The sequence below is a fragment of the Pholcus phalangioides genome, unplaced genomic scaffold, assembly GCF_987345545.1.
Source record: "Pholcus phalangioides strain wild (caught in Gottingen) unplaced genomic scaffold, Ppha-v1.0 ptg000030l_1, whole genome shotgun sequence".
In the NCBI taxonomy this organism is placed as follows: Eukaryota; Metazoa; Arthropoda; class Arachnida; order Araneae; family Pholcidae; genus Pholcus; species Pholcus phalangioides.
In genome coordinates, this window is record NW_028301620.1 from 5,379,564 (window position 1) to 5,403,215 (window position 23,652).

General features: G+C 32.8%; 2 protein-coding genes across 4 annotated transcripts in view; both read right to left on the minus strand.

Moving 5' to 3' along the window:
- Nucleotides 1-23,484, minus strand: part of LOC149067468 (uncharacterized) — a 33,083-nt gene extending 9,599 nt beyond the window's left edge. Inside the window, exons 1-11 of one of the 3 annotated variants that reach the window (XM_089252741.1) lie at nt 23,328-23,484; nt 22,903-23,021; nt 21,302-21,460; nt 12,443-12,518; nt 8,220-8,294; nt 6,354-6,401; nt 6,184-6,238; nt 4,618-4,707; nt 2,071-2,134; nt 1,394-1,460; nt 552-666 (exon numbers count right to left, since the gene is read on the minus strand). In XM_089252741.1, coding sequence (XP_089108867.1) covers nt 552-666; nt 1,394-1,460; nt 2,071-2,134; nt 4,618-4,707; nt 6,184-6,238; nt 6,354-6,401; nt 8,220-8,294; nt 12,443-12,518; nt 21,302-21,460; nt 22,903-23,021; nt 23,328-23,382 — 923 coding nt within the window. In that variant the 5' untranslated portion in view covers nt 23,383-23,484. The remainder of the gene's footprint in view (nt 1-551; nt 667-1,393; nt 1,461-2,070; nt 2,135-4,617; nt 4,708-6,183; nt 6,239-6,353; nt 6,402-8,219; nt 8,295-12,442; nt 12,519-21,301; nt 21,461-22,902; nt 23,022-23,327) is intronic. The other 2 variants (XM_089252742.1, XM_089252743.1) reach the window with 2 other exon arrangements.
- On the minus strand, nt 20,035-21,308 carry PIG-M (Phosphatidylinositol glycan anchor biosynthesis class M). Its single transcript, XM_089252739.1, has one exon. It carries the CDS (start codon nt 21,255-21,257, stop codon nt 20,061-20,063), a length of 1,197 nt encoding a protein of 398 aa, XP_089108865.1. The 5' UTR covers nt 21,258-21,308; the 3' UTR covers nt 20,035-20,060.
- Nucleotides 23,485-23,652: the final 168 nt, after the last annotated feature.

Below are 23,652 nucleotides of genomic sequence, written 5' to 3' on the forward strand. Positions count from 1 at the left end.
GAAGAGTTTACTTTGAGATATGAAATTTTTATGATCCTTACAGCTTTCAGGAACAAATTACTCATAAGTCAAGGTATAATTGTAAAATTTATTGTTCACAAATTAATAGGGGGAACAATTTCTTAAAATGATATATAATTTCCAATATGACATTTTTTTGCAGTGATAGATTAAAATTTTTTATAGACACACACATACACAAATATTTTTCCTTCCAACAGCCATTTTGTAATAATGATTTAATATGAATCAGGCAAAGAAATCAAAGCAGCTCATATACACTAGTTTGAAAGAAAGAGTTTCGTTTGGGTAGTTTGTTACCACGTTCAAGCAAAGTGAATAAAAAAAAATTTTACATTTTATCTATTATTTGCATATTGCTAATAGAAATTGAAAGCAATTAAGATGATTTATTTTTAAAGCATTAAGCTTTTTAAAGCTATATGAATGAAAATCTCTTAAACTGAAAAAAACATGAAAAAATACAAGACATGTTGATACAAGAAAATACTTTATCCACAATCAAAGTGATAAAGAATTATAAAACTTACAAAATCAAGCGCCGTTGTTCCAATGGTATTTTCATTTCATGTGGTGGGTGCATGCTTCCAGAGTCATTCTGTATTTCATCTTGCACCTTTGCAAGATCTTCTTCTGATGTTTTGACTACAATAGTAAATGGTATACTTATTAAAATAAAAGTATTTTTTATAGGGCATTCAGAATGTGACATACGTTTCCATTAAGAAATCTGAAAATTACCATCTAAATAAAAAATTATTTTTTTTTAAAAATCGGTCAAAAAACATCTGGTTTAATTCTGGTTAAATTTGTTATAGCCAGGATATAATTATATACTTCTAACACACATTAAGTACATGAAGTGTATATCAAATTGATATGATCTCAAGTTCAAAATACATAATAATATAAAGTATGAAAATTAATTAATAAAATTAATTGACAATGTAATTAATTATGATACCTAAAACTTATCACTCAATGAAAACCAAGTTCTTCTTCCCTAATTAAATGTCAGAAATTAATTATGAAAGCACGATTTATATTTTTTCTCACCTTCTTACAGTAAGAAAACCTTAATGGCAGCACGAACACGAAAACAAATATAACTCGACAACATAAATTCATTAGGGCCACACATAAACTCAGAAAGAACACACATTTTGGCATGTGCTGATTCGTTAGTAATTCTGTAGAGGAAGGTGTACGAAGTGTATGCACAGTTAGGTAGTAGTAGTAAGAAAATAAGAAAACCTTAAATGTTTGCCAGGGGCATATATGGTTAAGTAGTATAAGAAAACCTTCTCAAAAAATATTTTACGAGAGCACATGTACGCGTAAATGAAAACAAAATAAAAATGGCTATACTAACTATCATTCTTCGCATTCAGAAAGTCTGACGAGATTTTTTCCAATGCTTCTTGGAGACCATGAGTGGTCTACAAAACATATGAAAAACAGTACAAAGCAATATAATGATAATTTTAAACAGTCATGATAAAAATTTATAATCAATATTGAAAATAACATATAATATTTCATATGACGAACAAGACTTAGGATACTAATTTCTAAATTTTTCTTAGTTTGTAGTTGTTTCCCACCAGTTACATATATTATTATTGCTATTAAAAAAAGAAAAAAATCGTACAGTTGTGTGCAGCAGTGGTTGCCAAACTGGTGGTCTCAAGAAAATTTGTTGATCTGAAGAGAAATTAAGACATTCACAATTTTTATGTTCATTATACTCTCTAGTTATATTTTGATTCATCTTTGTGCCATTAACAAAGGATAGACAAAAGAATTAAAAAGTACATTTTATGTTAATAGTGTTAATGTTTCACGGTGCTCAAAATTGGAAGTTTGGTGGTACAAATGTTGTTGACCATTTGTGTATAGTACACAGTCACGTTTAATTTTTTTGTCACTCTAGACTATTTCCATTCGCACAAATTCAGTCATTGCACTAACAATAACTGAAATTTCCTCTCAAAAAAAATTTCACTCAATCAACTACTAAAAATACCAAAATATTTTGGTGACACTCACGTAAAAATTTACAGCTTCACAATAAACAGCACTTATTTCTTGCATTTCAGTCACAAATGTGTTACTGAAATGAAACAATATTGAAATGAGATGTCATTGAAAGGAGAAATAAATATTCATATAAAATAAAGCACTCTTGATTTAATACAGTTGAATCCAGATTTCCCCAACTTAACAAACCTGTTCTAGCAATTAATTTTCTTAGGGTCTCTTATGAGCATATGAAGAGGTTTGAATTCAACTTGACCCTGATTTACTTTTTTACTTTATTTTGCAAATAAAACCACTTGTTCAATTCAATTTTTTGAATTGGAATTCAACAAATATCTATTGCATATGAGTAAATACTTTAATGTCCATTATAAAACTTTTCTTATTCATCATGAAATGTTAATATCACAGCAGTAAAATTAATATTTAGATTCCGTATTTCTAAAGAGTCACTACTGAAAGATCCAAGAATGCGGCGACCCTCCTACTCGGGGCCAGCGTAAATCGCAAAAATTCATTGCTCTCTACGGCCCGCGGCCGGTTACATTACACACAAAAAAGAAGCAATTTTTTCCCCTTTTAAAGAATTAAATAATCTAATTAACAGGTCTAGTTAATTACCCCAGAAAAAGAATGAGTTACATCAAGGGCGTAGCGAGGGGGGGGGGACTTGGGGGGTCTGGTTCCCCCCCCGAAATGTGAGAAAATGACCGAAGAAAGGGAAAAAGATGGCCAAATCCATTGTTCTGTCACTTCGGTCCCCCCCCCCCCGAAATGAAAGTGGTCCCCCCTCGCGAACGAAATTTCTGGCTACGCCCCTGAGTTACATGTCAGATACCAGAGCAAAATATTGTAATTGTGAATAGTAAGTCATTGTATAAAAAAATATTCTCATTTTACTTCTACTAAACTGCACAAACACTTTGTCCATATTCCTCTACGGAATTTCTAATGAATGTGTACATATCAGAATGTGCACAAATGTGTTGTGAACCTAATGTGAAGTTTGTTTCTGTGGAATGTCCCCCCCCCCCCGTTGCTTGTCAAGTGCTTCCATCTGTCTTCTGAATTTGGAAGCATACAAATTTGCTGGGTATTTTTGCTTGTGCCATGCGTGAATTTCTTAAGCTATAGACCTGATTGCTCTGTGTAGGGAGACTTTTTTAAATTGGAGATCGGCTTGCATTCGTTCCTCAAAGTTAGAAAACCATAGAAAAACCAGCAGATCACCGCTATGCTGTAAATGGGTTTTGAACATGATTATTTCAATGCAAGTCCATGGCAATAACCACAGCGCTCGTCCGCATAGCGGTCATTTTACTGCTACTGGAGAAGCACTGAATAAGCTTACAATTCAATGCTTATCAACAGGCTGGTTCAAGACGGCAACAGCTTAAAATTCCCTCTTTCAAGTTATCGACATTTTAAAAATTTATTTTGCATGGAACTCAATGGTAGTCTGCTCACATTAAACTGCAATAGAAAGAATATAAGCAAAGTTAAAAGTTGGGGTATCTGGAAGGTGTTTCCACCATTCTCATGGTGTGTATAACTTAAAAATTATATTTTTGAGCTGCTGTCATCTTGAACCATCCTGTTGATAAGTACAGATGAATTTGAATATAACTGTATTTGTTTGGCTCTATGTAACAAAAGGATATGTATGCAAAATATAAAACCAACTCATGTAGTTGGTTTTATATTTTGCATACATATTTAGTCATAAATACTTTGTTTTTAAAAAAATGTGCTGAAAGCAAACGTAAAATTTATATATATAGTAAAAGATCAAGCACTAAATAATGCTTGTGGAGCCCAATTTTAATTGCTCTTTACTTATAGCTTAAACTTTTCACTTAAATACGTCTGGGGCAAAGAAAGAATTAACTGTACCAACCAAATAGGGTCAAAGATGTTTGATTATTAACAAATATACATGGTTCAAATTTGGGGGATAAAATTATTGGAAACCTGACAAATGCCTTACTTGTGCATACAGAAATCAAGCTCAAGGCCCAGGTTGTTGCTTATCTACACAGTTGTGTACAAATAAATTTTGTGTGTAATACTCACTTTCCTTAATTTGAACATCAATTGTTCGATACAGATAATAACACATGCTGAATATTAATTTTACACAATTAGAATGCCTAAATATACATACCACCAGGCTGGTTTTTAATTACTGTTATTTTAAAACTTTTTTCACTCTGGTGGTTTAACAGTGGTTTTCAGTTATCTGTAGTCCCATTCAATTTTAATTTCAGTTTCTGCACATGAAACAAAATTTACAAAGCATTTTAAAGCTGCATAATTATAGATATAAGTGAGCATTAAACAATGGAATACACAGATAGGCCATACATGTGCAGTTGAACCATGGAGAAAAAGGCAAATGTGGATGACCTTCCTCACCATTATTCCAGTTACCTAAGATTCTACTATATAATATGTAGAAAAATATGCCTCCCACACTTGAAGCATAGGATTAAGGGGAAAAAATTGCAAGTGATGGATTTTCAAGTTTTAACAGATGTGAAATTATTCACTACTTACACATGTTTAGACCAGTCACTTTTGATGGCTCCAACCAATTTTTCTTCCTCTTCTATTTTCTTTTGATGAGAGTTGTTCTCCTTGGACAGACTGAAATTCAAAAATTATTTATGTAATAATTAATAAATTATTAATATATTAATAATATTATTAATAATTATTAAATTAAACATTGGATTTGAAGTAGATATTTTTGGACAAAAATGGTCATTAAACATAAATTTACAATTAGAGTAAAATTATGATTTAATTAATAAGGCTTATAAGAAGGATATTGCTAATATGGGGGATTTGATGAAGATCATCAGAGAGCTGATGTCAAAGATATAAAAAATATTTTTATGTATCGCAAGTTACAATGTTAACAAGTTTCTGCCATAATTTTAAAATCTCATTTCAAACCTCACTCTTGAAAACCGTTTTTTTTCCTTGCTCTCCAATAATTAAAATAAGGATGGATTATTACACTTATCATTGCCCATACTCCTGGTAAACATTATTCTAAGGTACTTTTAATTCTAACAAACAATTAGACAAAAAAAGATTCACATTTTTAATACCCCTACCCCATTTTACCTATTCTTAGGCTGCCTAAACATACATATTGGTCATATTGACGACTTCATTTGAATTTTGAAAATATTAATTTTTGTATTTTAAATTTTTTTTGGTTGGCACAAAGATTCTATATAGTGAAATTAAATTTCCACATAGCATATGATAACATGTTTAACTAATTTTACTCATTAAATTTTCACACCAATAAGATTTCTTAGTACTAATCCAAAATTTGAAAATACTTCCACGATTGAAGTTGAGCTGGCAGAATATATTTTCCAAAGCATTGCAAATTTGACAAATTGAGATACAACATTAAGTAAAAAATATTGCATTTATGAGAATTTCCTTCTAACAATCACAGAATCAGAAGCTGTGTGGTTCTGTTGCACTAAAAATAAGTTAGACGGAAAGTAGTTTCTTCAGCTTCATATGCAATCAGTACTGACAAGTAACTGTCAATTTTTTATGATAGCCAATTCATTTTGTCCATGTCATTCGGTTTTATATTTGGTTTTATTTTGGTCGCAAGATATACTCTAATCGATATCTATCCAGTAGGAATATACATGTCAAAAAGAACATATTACTCACATTAGTGGGATGGAAAGTAAAGTCGGCGATTGTTATAACCTCCGCCATTCCATGAAAAACAGACATTATAGTACGAGGTCATTGTATTGATAGGAAAACACATAGGATAGTCGTTATATGAAAACATTTCAGACTTATCGTACTGGCCATTGTAGTGGAATGGTCGCTATAAGGTGGGGTCATTATATCAAGCACTGACTGTATAAATAGCAATCTTGAAAAACAAAAATAGAAAGGCTTCTGTGGGGGAAATTTTTTACAAAATAATTATTTAAAAAATCATGAGCTTTAACAAATTTCAATACTGCCACGTCATTTTGTTCGTATATTTACATCAATTTGCAATGTAATAGATTTTTTTTAAAGAGATCAAATAAATTACAGAAATGATACTGATGTAACAAAGACACCCACATTTCAGCTTCTTGAGTTTTTTCACTGACTTTGATAATCATTGAGTCTAATAAGTCTGTAAAACATAATTAAAAAAAACATACTTTTATGCATGAAAAGACTGGTCATGAAATTAAAATCTTTGCGTTATGGTTTTTTAATCTATGAAACACACAGAAAACAGAAGTTACCTTTACTTATATTCTGACTGACTGCTATTTCCTCACTTTGCATGTTCACTGAAATAAAAACATCAGGTTACAAAATAGGCGGAGATTGTCATCACATCACTTACAGCCAGAGGCGGATTTAACGCTGTGTGCACCCAAGGCTCAGAAAAACCCAAACTTCAAATTTTTTTCTAATTTAAGGGGCCCAATGCTTTCTCTTGCGCCCGGGGCCTAAACTGACTACAATCCGAGATATTTTGTAAACTTGATTTCTCACTGGAATACTTTTCCATATACCCCTTAATTTGCACCTGCTGGAAATCAGAAGAAAGCCTACTTCATGAAAAAAGATATGGCATTTTGAAAGGGGTTTAGTGATTTCTGTTGCGTCACTCAAACGGGTCAAGACAAATTAAAATTAGCAATATAAATCTGTAAAATGGTCATCTATGTCATAAGAGTAAAGAAAAAGCTTGGAAGACTAGTGTGAGGTAACTCAGAAGTGACTTGTCTGAATAAAAATAATGCATAATGCTAACTTGGAAATTTACAATGTTTACAGATAACTGAATGCCCATTTTAACATTGTTCAAGCAGAGTTTATCAAGATTGTTTACCACCTGATATATGACTTTCATTTTTTAACCCATGAATCAAAGTGTAATTCACTATCTGAAACAATTTTGTCATTCCTAATCATATGGAAAATATCCAAAATCATAAACTATAACATGCAAGTGGAGACAGATATCCTTCTTGCTCCTTGAATGATTAGCAGAGATCGGAAGCTAGTTTCGTAACAGATGATCACAGTTTCCATCAATTTGGCTTCAAACATAGTTGAAAAATTCTATATTCATGCTGACTCCAAAACAGTGAATCAATGTAGCATCTAACATAATGTGAATCCTCTGTGAATGTTAATGATTTGGTTTTATTTCAGAAAAGTTGAATCCTGTTTTAACTAATACTGTTACATAATAGAAAAATTATAAAATATATATATATATTATAGAAAAAACTTTTCTAATCCCCCAGATAAGTTTACATGGGAACAATGCTAAAACCTGGAATTCCTTTATAACAAAGGGATTTCTCCGGTCTCTTGGAGTTTGTTATAACAGGATTTGAATGTGTATGACATCCATATCTTTTTTTCAGCCATCTTGTTGGACATTTTACCTGTTGTGGCCTTGTATTTGTAATTTAGGGTCAATTTACAGTTCCGATTACAAGATGTACAAAGTTCAATTAATAGCCAATGGGATCTTGTTAGATCAATGATAGGTCTTAGATAAAGACAAATCCAGCAGTACCCCACTGGTATTGATACATCTTCCAGGTTGGCTATCAGGCTTATGCATACTTTCATAACATACATACATTCATACTAACTCATTCGACACTATATCTGAAGAAATATATAAACTACAAGATGAAATACTAAATTTTTTATACATGAATAGATTCTAAGCTCTTAGAAATGATCTAATGGAAAATTCTGTAACACTAGGGCACAGCTTTTTGAAATTATGACTTTCGTTGAAACACTATTACGAGTTAATTGTGTGCTTAATGCACAAAAAAAAAATTGAACAAATTAATAAGGAAAAAGAGTCAAATAAACAAAATATTTATTATTATAGGTTTGAACTCGTCTATATAGATAAATAATAAGATATTTTAAATATTATAATTCTAATTTACCCATAAATTCAATTCAAATTGCTCATTTTCTTTCCTTCCAAATTTAAGATTGAGATCCCATATCTTACTTAAATTGCATCACTAATATTCATATGATATTAAAAAATGCCATGAAGAATAATTCACAGGAGCAAAACAATGATTTTGTGAAAAGAAAAAATATTGAAATAAATATAACACCTGCATCTAATTCTTCTCCCAGACTCATTATCTCTCTGTTAAGCTTTTCCAGTTCTTCTTCTTTATCTTTAATGTCTGAATAAATGAATAAAAATGCTTTATTTACACTGTGTAAAATGAATGTTAATTTTTCTCAACATTTTAAAGAACACTTGTGATAAAAAAATCAATAAAGAATTAATTTTAATCTTATAAAAAATGTAGAATAATTAAAAAATTTATTTTAATTTCAAGTATAATATATCTATAAAAAAACTCATACAAAAAATATCAGGAAAGTACAGAGATATTTAATATTCATTTTTATGCAAGTCAAACAAAATAAAAAAGTACATTCTGACTTTGCACACACCTTTTTTTACTGTTCTTTAGCATCCTGGATGAAAAATGCAGTAATTCTCAATACTTATTAACCACTTTATTTATAAGCGATTGGCAAAAATTCAGATAATCTCTGTTTGACGAATCAAATCGGTGATACATATGATAACCTTGTTCTAACATAATGGTATGTTAGAAAAAGGGAGGGAAAAAAGTAGAAAAGTAATAAAAAAATGGAAGGAAAACAGTATATTACTATACTCCCTTATCTGTAATATTTTTTTAAATTAAAACAAACAACAAATTATGAGATGCAAATACAAAATGAAGTACAATATACAAACATAATTACAATACAAACATAATTACAATACAAACATAAATTACATGACAACAACACAAGATACACACATATATTACATGTACTATGTAGCCCCAGGGGATGGTAAGGTCCTTCCAGCAGGCTATATGATTTTTATTATTGATTTTTTTTTCCTTCAGCAAAAGCTCTTTTATGTATTAGATGTATGTATATTGTTATATTTATATATTTTTAGCATGCATTGAACAATAACTGATTTCAAATCACTGCATTTATATCTGTGGTATTTTGATCACATTAAAGATATTATATTCTGTATTTCTATTACTATATTTATGTGATTATTAGTGTAAATGAAGTTCTGCTGGAAATGAAGTTATTTTTGGAGCGATGTTAACCAAAAATTTTTTGAAATAATATTTTATTACTTTCAGGCACTTGATAAATATTTCTATATCTGTTCAAGGTTCTATTTTCATTTTTTAATAACTATTCTTCATTTCTGATGATGAATTTAAAAATTCATCATCAGAAATGAAGTATTTTTTTTGTTATCTATTGGAACAACTTATTAATTTTTTTAATTTATTGTAAAGATTGTCTAAATTGTGTATGTTTTCATAATATGCTCCTCTCCAGACACATATTTCGTAATTTATATTTGAGTAAACCTATGCATAGAAAATATATTTTAAGAAGTTATTATCAACTATGTATTTAAGTTTATAAAATACCCCTGAATACATATCATTTTTTCACTATGCATGTTCCATTTTAGATTATCTTGTATAACTATTCCTAAGTATTCATAGTTAAACACTCTACCTATTTCGTCATAATCACATTCTAATACGGTTTGAGATAGGCAGTGGCTATGCAACTTTACATGGATTTCCATACTTTCATTTATATTTCTTGTTTTCGTGCACATGAATTTAGTTTTTTGTGTATTTATTTTTAATCCATGTTTAACTAGCCAATGATTTATTTTTGATAGATCCTATTGTTTTTTAATCAGACTCTATTTCTGTATCTTTGACATATAAAACTGTGTCATCTACAAAAGATATAATGTTATCATTTAATTTGCTTAGTTCATTTATGTAAATTAAAAACAGTATCAGCCTCAAAACCGACCCTTTTACTTCTCAAAATTCCCTAATTTTTTTCCTCTATTATAACAGCTTGTCATCTATTGTAGTAGTGAGATTTAAACTATTCTAAGCTATTTCCTCTTATACCAGCTGAATAAAGTTTGTTTGTGAGGATATTTAGATCCACATAGTCAAATGCTCGTTTTAGGTCCAAAAATAATATAATTGAATATTTATTTTTATTTATTCCATTATTTATCAAGCCAGTTGATTTTAGAATTGCCATTTCTGTATTTTCGTTTTATTGAAAGACATATTGATTGGTTCGAAATAATTTTTGATGATTTAAGAAATTGATCAGCTGGTACTTCATACATTTTTCAAAAAATTTTTGAAAAAATCGGTAGAATCGAGATAGGTCTATAGTTGTTTGCATCACAGGAATCTCCTGTTTTATAAATAGGATGTATGAGGGAATTTTTTAGTTCAGAATAAAATACTGCATTTATTATTGAGGAATCCGCTAAATCCTTTAACACATCCATGTGGAAGAGGGAAACTATTTTTATCAGATCTACCACAATTTGTCTCAGTATATGACTGTCAGTTTCAAAGTAGAGCAGGAATTTATAGAGGTGTCTGAAGGGCCTTCTTATTCTATACAAGTGCAAATATCTGCATTTTCCTTATCATTATTTATATTTCTTGTACTAAATTCATGATTAAATTTATCTGTAAGTTCTATTATATTTTGAAAAACTGGTAGTCTTTTTTTAAAATCTTTATTTAATACATTTTTTCTAATAATTTGACATTGCAATCTTTTATTGTTTTCGCAAGCTTTGGGGCGTGGTAGCCCAGGTCGATAAGATACTCACCTAAAGTACCAAAGGATGTTTAGAGGTGTCGGGAGTTCGATACCCAGTTCGTCCTTGTCTGGGTTAGCGCACCAACTCCTCGATGAGTATAAAAAACAAGCCTGCTGTTCGGAATCGGCAATAAATTGTAGGCCCCAGTCTAATTAGCCCTCATGTGCAGAAAATGACAGTGGTGCGACAAAAATGATCAAATGATCAAATTTGCAAGCTCTCCTGGAACTATTCTTGTTTTATCTTTTTTATGTATATTTTTAATTTTTTGTTTTTAAACTTTTGTACTCATTTTCATATAAAATTATATATGGATTTTTTAAATGTTTTTTAATAAAAAAAATTTAAAAAAAAACCACTTGGTTTAAACCAAACAACACTGCTAAAAATTAGCTTAAATCTCAGTATTTATTAGTTGTTATTTTCTGGCATCAGATCAAACAAAAAGTTTTATAAAAGTGAGCCAAAGTAAACTGAAATCAGCATGTGAAAATTTCTTACATCAACAAGGAAATATTAAGGAATTTAAAGGCATTATTTTTGTCACATTTTTTGAAGAAAAAAGTTGATTTTCTACTCACATCAATAAAATGTTTGAGAAATTGTTTTTTCCCAAATTCATTTAAAAAAAAATATTTATATTCCAACCTCCCAGAGAAGAAAAAACTGCAAGTAATGCCAATTCTCTTGGCCACAACAGTATGCAATTCACACTAAAAAATTTCATTTTTTTATAGCATAGTTTTTGAATTATATATACAGAAAAAATATGGTATAATCTTCTACATTTTCTCCCACATCACAGAACTTTGATATTCTTGGAATAAGAACAAGACATTACAGTATTTCAACATAAACGTATTTTAATAGGTTGTCTGCATTTCTTCCACCTTAAAACAAAGCTTTACACAAACTCTTTGTCTTATTGATCAATCACAGACAATTCTCAAAAGAACAAGCCTATACTATGTGCTTCCAGAACTACAAACTAATGTCTAAAAATGCCTATAACATGTACATTTTGTTAGCTAGATAATTACGGATTCTCATACAGATACCATCTGCCAATGTTTTCCCATTTCTTTAAATCAAACCCAGTCTAAGAACTTTTCAGGAAAAACTCTTGTATTTCTTCATTTTACTTGGACTCAGATTAAGCATTTTCCACCAAAGGATGATGAAAAAAAAAATTAATTACAAAATATATCTTTAATAAGAACTTGGAGAAAGAGAGAGAATTTTCTTTAAAAATCCATTTTCCAATCGAATAATATTCTGTATCATTTTGAGTTTTTCTCATTGAAAATAATCTTGGGTAAGCTAGATATTATTATTTGTTCATTCAAACCTAGCCCGTCATTTGGAGTGGGTGGGGGGCGGCTTTTGAAAATACACTAAAAATGGTATATATATACATACATTGAGTACATATGCTTTGCCCCACCCCCTCCCGGAAAAAGTTGAAATGACGGCCCTGATTCAAACCCTGTAGATTTTTGCATTAACTAAAAAACCTGCTAGCTTTACTCGAAACACAGGTTTTATCAACGTAAAAAATGATTCTGTTCACTGTGATTCATAATCTTAAAAATATTAAATGTTTCTAATTAAACTTACCAGTTTGGATGGTCTGTACGAGCATTTCTATTTCTTGCTCATTTTCTTGATCATTCAGTCTCATCATTTCAAGTTTCTAGAAAATATTTTTTATTCATTTAAAAAGTAATTATACAACATGATATAGCTGAAAGCTTTTTCTTTGTAATTTTTTGCACACCTACAAGGTGTGAATTTTTTGAAAATGTCAGGCAATTTCCAACCCTAACACCAATTTTCCCATGAACAGCAAAACTTTTGATTTCTTTCACAAACCTCACCTTTCCAAAAGGTGAGTATGTAAGTTTATGTAAATAAGTTTTTTCGGACAAATAAAAAATATATATATATACATAGATTTATACATTAAAATACTTAGTCGTGTTCCATTTTTCCACTCTATTAAAGTTTTGTTTTTGAATCATTAATTGTTAAATTTACACTCATATTTTCATTCACAAATTTGAAAAAAAACATGTAACTATCTAATTACTTATAGTCATTATTAATCATATCATCAGTAATCATGAACATGAATTCATAAACTAAACATGGTTCTTGTTATTATGGACTACCCTTCATAACTTGACATGAATGAGTGGTGAAAAGGTAAAATTTTTTTAGTGTTAGGAGTTAGGACCCCTAAAGCAGAATTGCATTGCTCTGCAACTGCATTAAAATTCCGACGGCAACAAGCCGTCAGCAGACAGAAAATGTTCTTCGATAAAAATTCCACAATCTTATTTTCTACACAGAAAAGTTCTTTTCTCAAAGTTTTTACCGAAATTGTTCTGCGATGTATGTCGCAAATTTCAAAATATTCTCCTTTGAGAGGTTAGGAATGTAAAAGAAATTGGTAAATCCATTCATCCAGTCAGGTAAAATACAGTGACATTATTTCATATAATTTGCTTAATTTATATTTCAAATTATAAAATTATGCATATAGTTATTTTACATGTGAATTTCTATTGCTAACATACTTTCTACACATTTTTATAAGAACAGATAAAGAAAAAGAAAACCAGTCGAAAAATTAAATATCAACTCTACAAATTCATTTACATTGTGTTTGAGTATTTCAGACTGAAAATATGCATTCAATTGAGTTGTTTTATTCCCCTAAAATATATAATACAGTAGAATCCCTCTTAATGGACACCTCCTCAGATGCGGCCACCCCTCTTTTAAGGCAAAATAATAATATCCCCTTGTATAATAAAAATATGCATTTCAAACCCCTGATGGTCACTCCTCTTTCATGGACAAATTTTTTTGTCCCTCCGGTATCTACGAAAGAAAAGTATGTTTTTTCATTAAAATCTAGACAGGACTACAAAAAAATTATACATTTAACTGGTTTATCCACTGACAGTACCCACTTACAGAGGCTTAACTGTAATTTAATATCAACTAAACCTTTCTCAGTTTTTGTAATAAGTGCTCCATAATTTCAAGCTCAATTTTTTAAATTCACTGGAAATCCAGAAAATACTCAAATTAAAGTTTGGTCACAGACTCACTTCATTTCAATTTAATATGATGAAATTTAAATTACCTGAACTATGAATACAAAGTAATGTAAACAACATTCCACCAAGTGTTTATGCTCATCAAATTCATTGGTAACTTGGGTCTACAATTTCACAAGAAGTTGAAATGATGGTTCCCCAATGCTTTTAATAATTTTTTAAATCTTATTTTATCATCTTAATTTTTTTACAAAAATATTTTTGTCTGTGTTGGGAGCGGTTAGACAGGTCTCTAGCTTGTGATGAATCCTGTTATTATTTTTATTTGGTCTTTCTTACATTTAATATAGAGGGGGGGGGGGGCTGAGGCCAAATTTTTAAATAGATATAATGAAGATTGTGGCAAAAGTAAAAAAGGGGAGCTTGGGCCTCATACAAGTTGTGAGGACTCCAGGTTCCCCGAAGCTTGGGAGCATTGTCCCAACTGGAGCGTGCCGCAAGGTTTTGGAGACCATATCTAAAGAGGGGCATAAACTTGGTCGAGAAGAGCTACGTGTGCTCCTGTTAATACACAAGGCTTGAGCTATGAAGAAAGACTTGATTTCTTGAATATGTTTACATTGGAAGAACAAAGGTGTCAGGGAGAATATGACAGAAGTGTTAAAAAATTTTCAACGGGATGGATAGGATGGACCATTAACGAGCCGTCAATCAACTGCTTTGACCAGTTGACACCAGTATGGATTGGTAAGGGGCAATTGCAGATTGCGGTATTACAGAGTTTTTCTCTAATAGGGTTGTGAATAGATGGAATAGCTTAACCCCGGGGGGGGGGGGAAGGTAGTAAATTCTAACACTATTGCCACGTTCAAAAAGAAATATGATAAATATTTTGGGGTAAATCGAGAAGCTATCCATAGTTAGAATAAAACAACCACAACCTTTTTATGGGCTTTGTATTACATTTTATCATGTATATATAGTTTTTATAATGGCATTTTTAATTAGGTTGCTGTATTTTAAGAAATATATGACTTTCATATTTTTTGCTATAGGCATCTTTTTCTCAGCCACCTCATTGGGCATTTTGCCTGTTGTGGCTTTGTTTTTTTTACCTAAGCATAATCTATAATGAACAATTCTATGAATTTTATTTATTTATTCATAAATTTCATTTGTTTTACAATGAAAGATCTACTTATGTAACCATTAAATTTATTCCCAGATAGTGATCAAGATTTGCCATCTGCCAGGGGTTCTTGGGGAAACTTTTTGGTTTCACAGATCTTTTGTGGCAATAAGACAATGACCACAGACACTCTGTACTAATAAAATGAAGTTCACAGAATCCTTTGCAAAATAAGATATTAATACAGTATATAGCAATGCAAACACAATTAATTTTTTTTTTTCATCTAAGCTCATGGACCCTTGAAATCTACCCAAATTAATCCAGGACCATTTAAAGAGCATCATGGACCCCTGCCAGTCAGTGATTTCTTTAGGCCTTCTGCCCGACTATAAATTTGGGCCTTCCAATTTATATGCTTATCCTCGAAAATTTTAACAAGATCTCATTTTTATGAGGCCCTTTTGCACTTGCGAAACCTCTCCCATGACGGGCAGGGATTGCTTCTCACATGGGAAAACGGGGCATGTGCCCAGAGCCCACAAATTTTAAAGGCCTGAAAATTCCTAAATTTTTAGTATATTTACTTACTTATCTTGCTGAATGTTGAATGTAAACTGCAAACCCTGATGAAGAAACAACGCAAGCAGATGCTACAGCATACTTCAGAATTTATTTTAACAGTAATTATATGAAACTGCTACATAATACCCTGTAACTATGACATAAAACACTATATATGAAGGGGGAAGAAAATTTGTTTCCCCAGAGCCTCTGCAAATGAGGAATAGGCCCTGGCCAGAGATGGGTTTTATGGTTTTGGCGCGTGTAAGCTACACAAATTTTGTGACGCCCTTCTCCCATTCTAGTTTAATTGTTTTGACTTTTTTTTTTTTTTTTTTTCAAACCGAGCACAACTCAGGTCTATCGCCATGGGCAGTTTACTACCTAGTGAGTAGTGCCGGAAGTGTAAGTACGTGTACCTAACAGTCTGAGTGCGTGTCTAGTGTTGTGTGTGATTTTTCAGTGCTGCCATCTCAGAATCTCTCTCATATCTCAGAAGTGAAGTGAGTGAAGTGTAATGACTGAATATTTGTACTGTTTGTAGGACTGTTGCTCTCTTTGGCGAGACTTTTTAACGGTGAGATCAGCTCGCATTTCCGCTTTGAAGTTGGGAACCACAGAAAACCAACTTCAGCCGACCACCACTGTGGTGATGGTGGGTCTCGAACCCGGGTCCCCGCGATGCGAGTCCGTCACTATGACCACTCGACCACCACAGCGGCAAATTGTTTTGACTATTCATTCGGCAAATTTTCCGCCCCTCCCCTGCACATTTGCCACCTTGGTAGCTTTTGGTCGCTCACATGCTTCACATTCTCTTGGCCATTCTTTTTATCACGTCCTGACATTGTCCCTCATCTTCTGGGCAACTCTTTTGCATACTCCCTAGATCTCTCTTTTGATCAATCACCTAACTGTCTCTTTTGATCAATCACCTAACTGGTCCCTCTATCCTTCTCTACATCACTCAAATAATTGCACACTTTTTTTACCTCCATTTTTGTCGCTCTCCAACCTGGTTCTTTGCTCTCTAGATCACTTGTTTGGTAATTCACATGCTCACACACTCTCATGGTTACTCTTTTGATTGAGGTCACTCACATGCTTGCAAACTACTTTTGATTGTTTACAACAGCTGGCTGATACGAATATGAAATTAGGAAAGAAAGAAAATTCAACCGCCCTTGCAGGAAATCAAACCAAGGTCCTCTCACTTGCCGGGTGTTTTCCCTAGACTACCAAGGCAACGAACATCAATCTTTCCTTAGAGCATGACGACTTATCCAAGGATGATGTCACTCTGTGTTATCCAATGTATGTTTACAACAGCTGTGTGTGTGTGTGGCTCATGTGAATTCAGGAAAGAAAGAAAATTCAACTGCCCTTGCAGGAAATCTAACCCACGTCCGTCCCGTTCAACGCACACAAGCTAAGGAAAGATTGATGTTCGTTGCCTTTGTAGTCTAGTGGTCTCACCTGGCAAGTGAGAGGACATGGGTTCGATTTCGCGAAAGAGCAGTTCAATTTTTTTCCTTCCTGAATTCATCTTCGTATCATCCAGCTGTTGTAAACCTTCGTATGGATAACGTAGAGTGAAATCATCTTTGGATATCTTTTGATTGCTCATCAGCCTGGTCCTTCACTCTCTAAGCGTGCGGGTCATGCATTGAGGCGTTGTTTTCCTAGCGTGGCGCATCAGATCAGGGCGGCTATATTATAGTATATGGCCTTGGCATCAGCTACTCTGTCGTCTGCATGCTCCGGTTTGAAGGGAAAGAAAACACACAAGAGTGAAGAGAACATCGGCAAAACGCGCTGCTCACGACCCATGACTCCTCCAGAAGCAGTCGGCCAATCACGCTGTCGTGAGCCGTATTGCGCTCTCTAGAAGAACAGTCATACTGATTTCCTTATTGGTGAGTGGACGGTGTGTCGCGCTGGGCGATTCACGTTGCACAGAAAACCTGCGCTTAGGAAAACTAGTTTAAAGGGGTCCGCGAACCCGATTAAGAACCTTTGGCGTATCATAAAAGTGAATAAAACTGACCAACACACACAAGATTTTTAATACAGTATATAAATTGAGCTAAAGCCCCCCCCCCCAAAAAAAAAGGCTTGGGCCCACAGGCTCCCGAAATTGTTAAGATGGTCCAGAACGTGTATAACTATGAAATGAAAATAATAAGAAATTGGAAGTAATAAATATATTCAAAATATGAGTGTTATTCTAACCTGCGAATTATTCTCCATGATGGCTATTGCGCTAAAATCTTCGTTCTACAAATAACAAATGGGGGGTCTTATCGGTGTCACAGACAACGAGAAACAAAATGACGAAGCGCGGAAAAACAATCCGAAACCAGTATGGCAAATCGCGTTCAAGCAGACGACACGCATTTCAGTGTTGCCAGATCCTTAAAAAATTTCGTCAAAATCATATTCAAAAATGGCCTCAAATATTCGAGCTTGTGCTGCCATCTAAGAAAAAACGCAAGAACTACAACGTTTGATAGCAATTTAGCCTACACTTCAACAACGGGGTCTTCAACCTTCCGGCGTGGTGGGCTAAATTGAAACTTACCGAAAATCCGCTGGGAAGGACAATTTGGTGATTATTGCAAAAGCCGCCCCTGGGAGGGGGAATAGGTGCGGTCGCACTTGTTAATAAAAAAAAAAACATCCTGAATTTTCTTCAATTCTGAAATTATTTCTTTCATTTATTATGAACTTTCATAATTTTGAATTTTCATCAATTCTGGAATGCCGAACTTCCATCATTTCTTGAATTCTCATCAATTCTGGAATGCCGAACTTCCATCATTTTTTGAATTCTGAAAATATTTTTCATTCATTCTGAACTTTCATCAATTCTAGAATTATTTCTTTTATTTATTCTGAACTTTCATCATTTTGGAATTCTGAATATTCATCAGTTCTAAAATACTGAGTTTTTCTGAAACTATTTCTTTCATATATTCTTTTTTCATTTTTATTTTATGAATTTTCGATTTCCCTTCTCAGAAGAAAAAAATCGGACGCACTCACGACCACCTAGAGGTTATATAGGAGGTCGTGGGGCACCAGGCCCCACGTCTGGCAAGCTGAGCTGAATGAAAAATGATGTGTTGGTCCCCAGTCTACCAATCTTAATAATGGGTAAATAGAGACCTATATGCTAGTGTGTGTGTGAGAAAAAAGACCCAGACTAGAGAGAAGTTTATTTAAAAGTAAATCTAGGAGCACAGAAACAAATTATTCTGCGCAAATGGTTCAAGGGGTCCCACATCTGGCAAGTGCGGCGATTTCGCGGGCCACCAACTCATGTAATTTATAAAACATCACAATAGAAGGGGCCAATTGGGCCTCGAGGTGAACACTGACAAGAATAATTGACTTTTACTTATTCTGGAATTATTTCTTTTATCATCAATTTTGATTAGTTCTGGAATAATTTTTCACTAATTCTGTAAAGGTTTTTGGTTAATTACGGATTAAATTGACTGATTTTGAGATAACAATTTTAATTTTAAATCACTTTAAACGATTCTGTAATTATTTATTTCGGTGATTCTAAACAATTACGCCTTCCTTCTCAATACATCTTGAAATCATTTCTGTCAATGCAATAATTATGCAATTATTCGTTACTGATTGTGAAATAATTTCTCGTACTGATTTATGTTATTCTTACCATTAGTTCTGAAATTATGTGTTTCAAAAATTCTTTCAGTAATTCTGAATTTTCATCAATATGTTCAGGAATTATATATTTTTTTCAATAAATCTGAGTTTTCATAAATTTATTCCGGAATTATTTCTTTCATTTATTTCTAGAATTAATCGTTTTTGAATATTTTCAACCACTTTCTGAAAATGATCGGTGGGCCCCCGACAAAAAGCTATGTTAGCAACAAGCAATATTATGATTACATGACTAACTTCTTAGCTAAGAAGTAGCTTAAAACCCTGTCTCTGACCGGGAATCCTAGCATTCAGGAACCCTCTGGCTAGACTAAGGTTTTAACAGACCCCTGAAGTCAAGGAGAGGGGGGGGGGAGGGTTAGTTCATTTATATCTGGTGTCCCGGGCACTAAATTCTTTTTTTAACTTTAACCACTCATTAAAAATTACATGGGGGAAACGCAAAATTCACGCTTTCCCCTGTTGAAAGGGTATCTAGTTGCGGGCCCTGGGTAGATGATCATCTCTGACAGCCCTTCCACTAAGGTACCCTGCACAGATATTGTGGTTCTGGGGGCACACTTAGATTTTCACCAAACTGCAGGAATTATTGCCTAAAAATTATTGACGAATTTATTTCCTTAAAATAAAACAATAATATGATAGTCATTCTTGAGTGCCCTGGGGCTCAGAATACTTGAACTCGGTGCCTCTACATTGAGCATTTTTGTGTTATCTTCAACAGTAATTAAAAGAAATATTCTGAATTCTAGTTCATCTCCTTTATTTTCATTCATAACTCACTTCTGTATGCAGAACATATATGGTGCAACAAGTAAATATTTACAATAAACATGAGCAAACTCGATAACCAGATCAGTATAAATGAATTCACTCCTTCAAATTCTAGTAAATAAGCGGAATAGAGCCACAAAACTTGGCAGGTTGTCCACATAGAAAGCATTTTTGCGGCAAACATTTTACTTATTTTCAAGCGAGGTAAAATCAGGGGGAAAAAGCACAAGTACCACACAAAATATTGTGAAGTACAAACTTTGTTGAATACCACGAAAACAAATGTCTGCGCAAACAAACTTATTGGAAGAGTATTTAGTTCAACGTAAGACCAAGTAATAATGAAAATAAGCGCAAGTTGAAAAAGAAAAGGAAACAACGAACACAACATTGAAATAAATTTTCCTTGAGTAGATTCAGATAAGTACAGGAAATAGAAATATGGTGAGAAATTGTGACGCGTGTCTTTCCTTTCAAGATGGTAAAATAGAGCTTCATTCAAGTACTCCATGCCACAGAAATAATAAGATAAAGCAGTAGGGAGGAAAAATCCAATAAATGAACAAAAAAGAAACTTGATTTTTGATTTGTTCGGATAAATTATGCTACATAATTTTGAAAGTATATCATCACTTTTTATAAGCTTATCAGACAAAGCGGAGTAAAATGTAAAAACATATATACAAGGATACATCCTGAAATGAACTGAAAATCCATAAATAATGCCTAGACAGAATATTCTTCTTTCCTGCAAAAATAATACACACAAAAGCACAAGGGCGTTTGAAATCGAATCAGAGCTTCCACGAGTAGATATCACAGCAAACATTGGGTTGTAAAGACATAAATATGTAGAAATGTTCATCAACTTCAGATTCACATTATAATTATGCAATATTTTCCATATTAACGCACCACTGAGTACATCAAACACAGAAAATAATATTTTACCAAATTCCTTATTAATTAAAATGTTAGGAATTAACAAGAGAGCCAGTAAGGGAGAGTACCTATAAGTTTGTCTGTTGAATGGTGATGTGCCTTTACACAAATACCATGCAGCATCTGTATAAACTTGATAATCAATATCAGTATATTTCACTACATAATTATGGTCATGATAATGACTATATATTATTAAGATGGTTCTCAGCAGTAATGCAACAGCAACATGCTGAGCAATACTTGAGACCATGATGACGATTTATGAATTAAGAAGCCGATAACCTGGTTTCTCACCCAGCCAGGAAAAAAGTCAATCACTCGTATTGGATTTTGAATCTTTTTCGATGTCTTTCTTGAAACCTTCACAGCATATGGATTTATCTTTCCACTTTCTGCAACAGGCAAATATTGCTTCAAACTCTGCGACGCACATTTCCCGTTTGTAATTATTAGCTAAAACAAGATAATGCACACAGAATCAATGTCGAATTAAAAAAAAAAAAAAAGAGTAAGAAAATCATATTTTTAAGGCTCCCACTCAAAAAATTAGAAAAAAATCACAAATTCAGTGCAATCCTGCTTATGGAATCTTAAAATGGGCCCAAAACCTTGGTTTCGTAGAATGTTGTTTTTTTTTTGTCAAACACCTTCATTATCATAGGAGTTAAAGTTAGCAGCCCAAATAAAATTCGCTAAGATTCTGTAAGCAAGGTTGTGCCAAATTGGTGATGCCCAATTCAGCAACCTCGCTTATGAAATCTTAGCCAGTTTCATTTGAACTCCCAACTTTCATTCCTATGATAATGATGTTTGGTGAACGAAAAAAAAATTGTGGGTAACCAAGGAGTGAAAAACTTTGCAAAATTAGATATCACCAATCTGGCAGCAACTTCACTCACAGAATTCGAGTCAATTATACCAATATTAAGAACAGCTATTGTATAATCCCTTTTTTCTTTAGCGATTCTATTTGTAGCTGTTGGTGCTTTTCTTCTTGTTCGGCCATTTTTCTTCTATGTGTTTTTCTTTCCTTTCTTTTGTCAGCTATCATTTTTCTGAGTTACTATTCCCTTTTTTACAGTTGGTTATCTCTGAAAGTGACATCACCCTGTGGAGGTCGCTAGTAATAATAGGCGTTGATATAGACCACCGCATACAAATCACGTACATTAGCAGTTTAGAGCTTTTTATTTGTTTGTATTATTATATGTTGTGTATACTGTATATACCGTTTTCCCAGCATGTTACATTGTTTTTCCTGTTAGACTATGTCCTTTCGAATTTGTTTTATGATTCCATATTACCATTTTTACTAATTTTTTGCATACTAGCCATTATAATTTTAATCGAGCAATCACGTTTTCATTAAACCCAGAGAGCTTTTTTTTACCCTGACTGTTGTAAGTAATAAGTATAAGTTAATTTACTTATATATTCCAAAGATTATTTATTTATATATATCAAAGGAATGACCGTTAATGAGTCTCAATTTTTATTATTTTTGATTCCAGCATCTGGTCTGAGATGCTAGATTGCTGTGGTTTTAGAGTGGTCATAGTGATGGCCTCGCATCGCGAGGATCTGGGTTTGAAACCTATCATCGCCACAGTTGTGGTTGGCTGAAATTGGTTTTCTATGGTTTCCCACTTTGAGGTACAAATGCGAGCCAATCTCCCATTAAAAAGTCTCGCTACAGAGAGTAACAGGCCTACAATGGCAATTATTCAATCATTACATTTCATTCATAGTTAGAAAAATTGATGGCAGATGGCAGCACTATAACAAGCACTAATCAGAAACAAATACAAACACAACGCCACATTTCAAAAATACAGCAAACTGATTAAAAACACAATCACAAAAATTATAAACAATATATACACATGATACAATACCCATAAAGAATATTCCACTTTAGGTTCACAACACATACAATCACAATTTCGAGCATGACTCTGGTCTTGTTTGACACCTGCTAAAATCTCTTCATTGAGACAGAGTGATGGGCAATGATCTAGTAAATGGAAGGGGGGGGGGTCCGAAATGCTATATTTAAATCTCAATTCCTTTTTTTAGTCTAAGAATGTTATGTTTTTTTTTCGGCAAGAAATTTGTTTGACGTCCGAAAGCACGACTATTTCACTCTTGGCCACTTCTCGTCAAGCTTTCCGACGTTTCTCTCGCCAAAGAAAAAAATCGCCAACCATATACACTATTGCTGTTCCAATTATATCAATATTGATTTTCACACATGCAATTGCAACTTTTAAAAAAAAGCCTGAATGGAAGAGCTAACCATGGACACGATTAAAAAGCTAACCTTGTAAGCAAGTTTGGATTCGGCAAGCAAATGGCTGACAAGGATCTTTTTTCATCAATATGAGGTTAATTGAAGAGTTTATATTGAAGAGATTTTGGACGATTCAAATACTTAATAAACGTCTTCGGCCAAACGTGGGAGAAAGATTGTTTACTACTCTTTGACCTTAAATCGACGGCTTTAACCAGAACGAAATTTAAAGGGGAGAAAAAAAATGACTTTGATAATACGAACTACATAAAAGATTAGAATTCATTGTATTTCGACTCAAAAAGAGTCTAAATTAACTATCATAGAGTTTTTATACTTGATATTATAATACATG